Source organism: Wyeomyia smithii, chromosome 1 (assembly GCF_029784165.1).
Source record: "Wyeomyia smithii strain HCP4-BCI-WySm-NY-G18 chromosome 1, ASM2978416v1, whole genome shotgun sequence".
NCBI classification, from domain to species: domain Eukaryota; kingdom Metazoa; phylum Arthropoda; class Insecta; order Diptera; family Culicidae; genus Wyeomyia; species Wyeomyia smithii.
This window is the reverse complement of record NC_073694.1, coordinates 108,760,706-108,770,340: the sequence shown is the minus strand read 5'-3', so window position 1 is coordinate 108,770,340 and position 9,635 is coordinate 108,760,706. Positions and strand designations below refer to the sequence as shown.

The 9,635-nt window shown below is 36.2% G+C and overlaps 1 protein-coding gene across 1 annotated transcript; it reads right to left on the bottom strand.

Moving 5' to 3' along the window:
- Nucleotides 1-3,943: 3,943 nt before the first annotated feature.
- LOC129717061 (uncharacterized) lies at nt 3,944-4,633 on the bottom strand. Its single transcript, XM_055666905.1, has one exon. The coding sequence runs from the start codon at nt 4,631-4,633 to the stop codon at nt 3,944-3,946; it is 690 nt and encodes a 229-aa protein (XP_055522880.1).
- Nucleotides 4,634-9,635: the final 5,002 nt, after the last annotated feature.

Here is a 9,635-nt window from a genome sequence, read left to right as displayed (position 1 = left end):
GAATCTGGCTGTGAAGAAGGCCATCAAAGAGGCCCCCAGACTATTTCGGGAAGTCATGCAGAAGTGCCTGGATGACTGTACATTCCCAGACAGATGGAAGCGACAGAAGCTGGTCTTATTGCCGAAGACAGGGAAACCACCTGGTGACCCGTCGGCATACAGACCGATATGTCTGCTCGATACGGCGGGTAAGGTGCTCGAGAAGGTTATTCTCAATAGACTGGTTAGGTACACCGAATGTGCAAACGGTCTGTCGAGTAACCAGTTCGGCTTCCGAAAAGGCAAGTCTACGGTGGATGCTATTCTGTCCGTCACCAAAACAGCAGAGGTAGCACTCCAGCGTAAAAGATGGGGCATTCGCTATTGCGCAATCGTCACGTTGGACGTGAAAAATGCGTTCAATAGTGTTAGCTGGGATTCCATAGCCCACTCGCTTCGGAAACTAGACATTCCGGTGTCTTTGTACAGGATTCTGGAAAATTATTTCCAGAATCGTGTGCTAGTTTACAGCACAGACGAGGGTCAAAAATGTGTCCCAATTACCGCAGGGGTTCCACAAGGTTCCATCCTGGGCCCGGTACTGTGGAATATCATGTACGATGAAGTGCTGAAACTAAAGCTCCCCCAAGGGGTTGTGATCGTTGGATTTGCGGACGACATCACACTTGAGGTCTACGGCGAGTCGATCGAGGAGGTTGAGTTGACGGCTTCGCACTCTATAAGCGTCGTCGAGGACTGGATGCGCTCCAAAAAACTGGAGCTGGCGCATCATAAGACGGAGATTTCAGTTGTCAATAACCGCAAGTCGAAGCAACAGGCGTTGATCAGTGTCGGGAATTGCACCATCGCCTCTAAGCGCTCCCTGAAGCTGCTGGGGGTGATGATCGATGACAAGCTCGCCTTCGGGAGCCATGTCGAATATGCCTGCAAGAAGGCTTCAATGGCTATTGCAGCATTATCTCGCATGATGTCCAATAGCTCAGCAGTGTACGGCAGCAAGCGGAAACTTCTAGCTAGCGTGACTTCGTCCATACTGAGATATGGCGGGCCAGTGTGGTCCAAAGCACTAGGTACTAGTAAACATCGGAGTAAGTTGGAAAGTACCTACAGGCTCATGTGCCTGAGGGTTGCGAGCGCGTATCGAACTGTGTCATACGACGCAATCTGCGTCCTGTCCGGCATGTTGCCTATCAGCATAGCCATTAAGGAGGACGTAGAATGCTTCGATCAACGTGACACAAGGGGCATACGAGGTACCAGAAGATCATTCTCGATGATCAGATGGCAGCAGGAGTGGTCCAATTCCGCGAAGGGGTAGATGGACGCATCGACTTATTCCGGATGTATCCGGATGGGTCGGGAGGCGCCATGGAGAAGTGAACTTCCATCTGACACAGATTCTGTCAGGCCATGGTTGCTTTAGGCAGTATCTACACAGATTCGGGCATGCGGGGTCCCCCATGTGTCCCGAGTGCGCGGATGCGGAAGAAACTGCTGAGCATGTCTTCTTCGTGTGCCCTCGTTTTGTGCATGCGCGGAGCGACATGATGGTAGTGAGCGGGCCAGACACCACTCCGGACAACCTAGTTCGGAGGATGTGTAAAGACCCAAACATTTGGAGGGCGGTTTGTACAGCCGCCTCTCAAATAGTTTTAGAATTGCAAAACAGGCGACAGGTTGACCACCGACACGCCAGTGTTAGCTAACGGCCAGTCTCCAGGTTAGTTAGCTAAGTTAGCAAAAAGACCTAAAGAACCAAGAGGGTGCACAGAGCACAAAAGCCGCTCCCCGAAGCAATACCTAGCGGTGGTCCGGGGAGTATTATGGGCTGGAGACTGAAGGGGTTTTAGTGGGTCCGGTCACTGATTCAAACCAACCCCACACTCCCTGAGGTTGGTCACCTCAGGGGTTTGGATGCAAATTTCCCCTTCACCTGAAACAAAAAAAAAAAAAAAAAAAAAAAAAAAAAAAAAAAATATATATATATATATATATATATATATATATATATATATATATATATATATATATATATATATATATATATATATATATATATATATATATATATATATATATATATATATATATATATATATATATATATATATATATATATATATATATATATATATATTATATATATATATATATATATATATATATATATATATATATATATATATATATATATATATATATATATATATATATATATATATATATATATATATATATATATATATATATATATATATATATATATATATATATATATATATATATATATATATATATATATATATATAATATATATATATATATATATATATATATATATATATATATATATATATATATATATATATATATATATATATATATATATATATATATATATATATATATATATATATATATTATATATATATATATATATATATATATATATATATATATATATATATATATATATATATATATATATATATATAATATATATATATATATATATATATTATATATATATATATATATATATATATATATATATATATATATATATATATATATATATATATATATATATATATATATATATATATATATATATATATATATATATATATATATATAATATATATATATATATATATATATATATATATATATATATATATATATATATATATATATATATATATATATATATATATATATATATATATATATATATATATATATATATATTATATATATATATATATATATATATATATATATATATATATATATATATATATATATATATATAGTATATATATATATATATATATATATATATATATATATATATATATATATATATATATATATATATATATATATATATATATATATATATATATATATATATATATATATATATATATATATATATATATATATATATATATATATATATATATATATATATATATATATATATATATATATATATATATATATATATATATATATATATATATATATATAGATATATAAATATATATAGATTGTCTTATTATGACTGATCTAACCGAATTTCACAGTATTCAGAGAAAAACTCAACACTTCACCTACTTTCGTAGCAATGATTTTTTGAGTTTTATATGTCTTGTTTCGAAAGATAGCCTCGGTGGGTGGGATTTTTAACCAAAATATGTACACTAAAGTCGCTTTTTACGCAGGGGATACGTGCCGCGTGAAAAAAAACCGTGAATATAATATGATTAGTAAATATAATATAATATGAAATGATTTGTAGATATAATATGAGAAAAAAAATGTTTCGGTAATTTGATTTTGATGACATAAATGATTATTACGCTTTAATAAGCCTGTTTTTATCAGCTTGAAATTTGTTATAAGAATGAACATGTTCTATTGTACAATACGGGTCCTCAATTTTTACACCTGTGTAAAATGAATCGAATTTTTTTCTATTCTCGTTAGTGATATAAACTAAGTCATTGATGTTGATGTTCATTGGGTTTGTAAGTTAGTTTGTAATTCCTACTCTATTAGTTTTATCGTGTATTAGTTTCAGTCTAGCAATTTGGATTTTTGAAGTATTGTAATTTGTTCAAAGTCTTCGATAACTGCACACACGAGCAAACTATCAGTGGCCACGGGAAACGTATTGGCGATTTCGGACAGCCTCAAAGGAACACAACCTTATCGTACGGTGGTCAAAAGCCAAGAGAGCGTTTAATCTTAAGAATTTCATAGTGAAGCTCGGGAGAGCGAAAATAGCTTATCTCTACGGTATGTGCTTATGAGAGATACATCGATTTATTAGAACAAAAAAGGTTCCCTCTAGGTTTCGTATTACAAACTAATTTTATAAGATGCTTCAATTCTGAACATTCTGGCCCCATTAAAATTGAGAAATTTCAATCATTCAATCATTTTTATAATCGTTGTCGGCCGATGGGAAGTTGTCTGCTATTGGTAGAAGGCACAGCTTGGCAATTGGTCGTCGGAACAGCTTATTGCCTACACGGACGTCCACAACTCGCACTAGACCGTCCGGGCCCGGAATGACGTTACTGATCCTGGCGAGTTTCCATTGCATGGTAGGGAGATTGTCTTCACGTACGATGACCATTTGATTCTCCTTCACTGGATAACGTTCGTGCCATTTGTTGCGATTCTGCAATGTCGTAATATAGTCGTTTGACCATCGACGCCAGAAATGTTGCACCATTTGCGTTTGTCGCTGCCAACGGGAGAGTGTTGATTCTTTGCGATCGGTGACATCGGGCTCAGCAATATCCGTTAAAGGTCGTCCCACTAAAAAGTGCCCAGGGGTTAAAGGCGCGACGTCGTTAGGGTTTACCGACATTGGTGTAATCGGTCTCGAATTTAGAACGGCTTCGATGCGCGCAAGAACGGTTGCATACTCTTCAAAATTTAGATTAGCCGTCCCTATTATGCGCTTAAGATGATATTTGGCAGATCGTACACCTGCCTCCCATAATCCGCCGAAGTGTGGAGCGTTAGGCGGGATCAGGTGCCAGTCTATGGCTGCCTTTGAACAGAAATCGTCCAGCTTGTGCTTAAACAGCTGAGACCGGAACATATCGTACATCTCTCATAACTTGTTCTTGCTACCAACGAAATTCAGACCATTATCTGAAAACAATCATTCACATTTACCTCTGCGTGAAATGAAGCGTTGTAATGCGGCAATAAATGTATCCGCCGTTAGGTTGGAAACCAGCTCTAAATGTATCGCCTTCGTGGCGAAGCAAACAAAGACTGCCACATACGCCTTATACACGACAGTTGACCGCTTATTTTGCTGACGGACATACACAGGACCACAAAAATCCACTCCAGTATTTCGAAATGTGTAGCCACCTTCAAGGCGTGATTTCGGTAAGTTGCCCATCATCTGTTGCATTGTCACTGGTTTCGCCTTGAAACAAGTAACACACCGTCGAATGACCCAGCGTACAGTGCTGCGACCGTGTACCAACCAAAATCGTCTCTGCAACGCGTTGAGTAATAGCTGTTGTGGAGCATGCAGAAGTTCAACATGATATGCTCTTACAACTGCATGTGTGAATGGGTGACCGGGTGGTAAAATCATGGGATGCCTCTGATGTATCGGTATCCATGAAGCATTATGATTCCTTCCACCAACTCGCATAACAGCAAAACGACTTTTATCTAGAAACACTGAATACTGAGTTAACTTACTCTGTTGATGAATTACCTGACCAGATTCGAGACAACGGAAATCTCTGGGAAATGCTTCTCTCTGGGCTATGCCTATCATCGCCTTCGTTGCCTCGTCTAATTCTTGGATGGTGAGCTGCCCATATCGATGGTCCTTGTGATTACCTCGCTGAATATGGTCGATGAATGCCATGACATGTTGCATTCGCCTAAAGCTGCTCTGCCTTGCGAACAAGATGAATTTTTCTGCCTCGTCTTTGGTCAGAAACGTCGGACCAAACCACCAAAGCTTGCATGCTCGGATCTAGCTAGGTAATAGTCCACGCGATATGAAATCAGCTGGATTATCATTTGTGCTCACATGTCTCCACTCCATATTTTTGGTCAGTTGCTGTATTTCGATAACTCTGTTGCAAACAAATGTCTTCAGCTTGCTTGGGTCGGTTTCTATCCAAGAAATAGCGGTGGTAGAATCGCACCAAAGAACAATTTTGGAAAAAGTTATGTTCAAATTGTGCGTTATATTTGAAATTAATCGGGCAAGTTCACGTGCACCGCAAAGTTCAAGACGCGGTATTGTCGGTTTAGCGTTTTTTAGTGGTGCAATTCGAGACTTTGAGGTTAATAAAAATAATTGAGCAATGTCCGGAATTATTAACCGAACGTACATATACGCATGCTCCATAACCGAGATTGGACGCATCGCAAAATCCGTGAAGCTCCACTTGGCAAGGGAAACTGTACGGAAGGACACCGCGCTTAATTGGTATTTCTCCCATCTGTACCAATTGATTTCGAAAGGTAGTCCAGTGTTCAGCTTCATCATCGGATAACACATCGTCCCACTCAACCTCAAGCTGCCATAAACGTTGCAATCGTATCTTTGCTGCGAAGATCACTGGTCCCAACAAGCCCAAAGGGTCGTACAATTTGGCTATGTCTGAATAGATTGATCGTTTGGTTACTGGACCGTTGTGGAAATCTTTTTCGTGCAGTTTTGTTAGGAATACGTCTTATCGGGGTTGCCACGTTAAACCCAGGGTATGTGTCGTTTTTTTCATCTTAAAAAAGGCAATTTGTTCGTTATCTGCATTCGGAACCGATTTCAATAATGCAGGACAGTTTGACGCCCTCTTATGTAGTTTAAATCCTAAATAGCAAGCCACACAAGCTATAGACATGCACATACACGCTATAAACATACACACACGCTATACAGCTAGCCACGCACGCTATATAGCAAGCCACGCACTCTAGCCACACGCTCTATAGAAAGCCACACACGCTAGCCACACGCTATATAGCAAGCCACACACGCTAGCCATACAAACTATATATCAGGGACGTTCAACTAGTTCCCGGCGATGCTCGGGATCAAAAGTTTCAAAATTAGGAATCATTTTTTTATAATTCATTGCATTATTAGCACAACTCACTTCAAAAATATTTCACATCTTATTCGTCCAACATCACTTTAAGTACTTTAACATTCTGAGAACGTACAGAACGGAAAAACCCATATTGGATTGCATTTTGTGATTTGGGGATGTTTTATAGAAACTGGAAGTCGCCATTTCGGATTTCAAAATGACGTATGGAGTTCGAAGGTTTCGGAAGTATTGAAATGGTTGGCCAAATACCACTTTAGAATATTTTCCTGAAACCAGAAGTCATTATTTTGGAAAATGTTATGTGGGGTCATCCCAGTTCCGAATATACCACACTCGGGTGATAACCGGATATTCGTCACTCGTTCACAGTAAAACCTCTTTTTATGTAACTTTTAGAAAGAAGAAATCAGAGTAAGAAGAATTTAGCGTGACAATTCATGCTTAGTTCTCCTCTATAATCATATCTAAAGAGATAACATGTGAATTTTTATAACGAAAATGTATGTTGGTGTCCAACACGTCTGAGAAGAAGTTAACGTTTTAATCCACATAACTACGTAGAAATTAAAAAATGAAATGCGGCCTTTCCTCCAGCCAAATATCCCAAGATCTAGTTTTGGTAAAAGTAAAAAAGTATTTCAAATCCCGTAATGTGTTACTATTCACAAAACTACGAAAACATCAGAAATGGAATTTTTTTCTGCTCGATTTGTACCAAATTAAAACATAAATTCTTCTGCAAGAAAATATTTTCAGATGTTGAAGGAACAACGAACATTTTATTAAAAAAAAAATTAATTCACAGGCGAATTGAGCTCATGCTCAAAAAGTCTAAATTTTGCATGTATTATATGTATAATATATATAAATTTTAAAAAGAGTATTTTGATGTGTTTTTTGTAGGCAGAAAATCATCTTCAAACATACGTAGTTTTTAAAGTTATATCTCAACTTTTAGCATTAAGATACCTATTATTTTTCCTCAAATATCATTCCTGAACATTAACAAACATTTCAATGAAGAACAATTACATATCATAGCTTTGAATTTCGATTTAGAGGCAAATTGAGTTCAAATATTCATGATTTTGCTTGTTTAACGTAGTGTTGTGAATAATATCTCAATTTTCAGTAATCAAAAATCTGTTATTTTTACTCAAAAGTCTTTCCTGAGCATAAACAAACATTTTAATGGAAAAAACCAGGCTTTGTTTTGCTCATCTTCATCTTAAAGAGAAAGAGTTTTCTTCCCTCTTAACAACTGTGAGCTTACATTCAATGTGCATCACACCATCTGCTGTAGAGAGAGCGCAGATTAATAGTTTCTCTGACGAAAAAACCAGTGAAATTGCTTTAAATTGCTCATCCGCGCACGCAAGAAAAATTAAATAAATTGCTCGGCGACCAACTGAGCATTGCGTTACCGTTCTCATCGCTCTGGGGTGCGGCAAAAACAGTAAAAAATCTAACTTTCTGCAGAATACGCACCCATGGTGAGTTGTGAATCTTCCTATAATATTAAATTCGAAAACGGTTAGGATGTGGCTTCAATGTGAACCTAAATGTTTTGATGTTTGGCCAACTTCTCTTCTAGTAAAGGAGAAGCTAACGAAAACGACTCCCTCTTAAACTGAGAGAGCAAACAAATGTTTACCCCTAACACGCGATGATTAAGAGTGAAAAGTAACTCTGCGACTGAAATACTCTACGCCTAAATGTGGATAATTACTCACTCTGTGTGAGAGAAAGTCTAGTTCTCCAAGTCTAGTTCTAGTGTGAGAGAAAGTCTAGTCCTCTAGTTCCAAAGGAAATTTGGGCAAAAATCGAGAGAACGGAAGAAGCCTGAAAAAAACCTATATCATAGCTTTGAATTAAGATTTAGAGAGAAATTGAGCCAAAATATTCATGATGTTGCATGTTTTACTTAGTTTTGTGAATAATATCTCTATTTTAATTTATCAGATAAATATTTTTTTTATCTCGAATGTCATTTCTAAATATCAACGAACATTTTATTGAAAAAAAATCACGTGTCATCGCTTTGAATTCTGATTTAGAGACAAATTGAGCCTAAAAAATTATGGTTTTGCATTTTTCAAGTGGTTTTGTGGAAAACATTTAAATTTCAAATAATCACCTATAATTTTTCCCTCAAATTTCTTTCCTAAACACAACGAACATTTTATAATAGTAAAAACCACAGATCACTGATTCGAGTTTTTATTTTGAGGCAAATTCAGCATAAACGTCATGATTTTGCATGTTTCACGTAGTTTTGTGAATAATATCTCGAGTTTTAGTAATCAGATACCTGTTATCTTTTCTCAAAAGTCTTTTTAAACATCAACGAACATTTTAATGAAAAAAGAATCACATGTCATCGCTTTGAATTTTGATTTGGAGACGAATTAAGTATAAAAAGTCAAAATTTTGCATGTTTTACGTAGTTTTGTGAATAATATCTCAAGTTTTAGTTATCAGATACTAATTATTTTTTCTCAAATGTATTTCCTAAACATTAACAAACATTTTAGTGAAAAAAGAATCATATGTCATCGCTTTAAATTTTGATTTAGAGGCAAATTCAGCACAGATAGTCACAATTTTGCATGTTTTACGTAGTTTTGTGAATAATATCTCAAGTTTCAATAATTACGAGATACCTACTATTTTTTCTCAAATGTCTTTCCTGAATATCAGCGAACATTTTCATGCTAAAAAAACGATTCAAAATGGTAATGATTACTGTACACCTCAGAGACTGAGGGAATAATATCAATAAGATCAAGCGTTACGGAATTCCATTTTTATATAGTAGAAGATACACGCTACAAATATTCACACACGTTATGTGCACACACCCTACATACGCTGGATGATGGTGGCTTCTCAAACCACCTGGCGGTGCGAGTCTCTTTCAGTTTCGGGTTGTATTCTTCCAACGATATTTGAATTGGATTACCGCTGGTGGGGTCCAACTCAGATCGAAGGCAAGCCGCACTGAAAGAAGTAAAAACT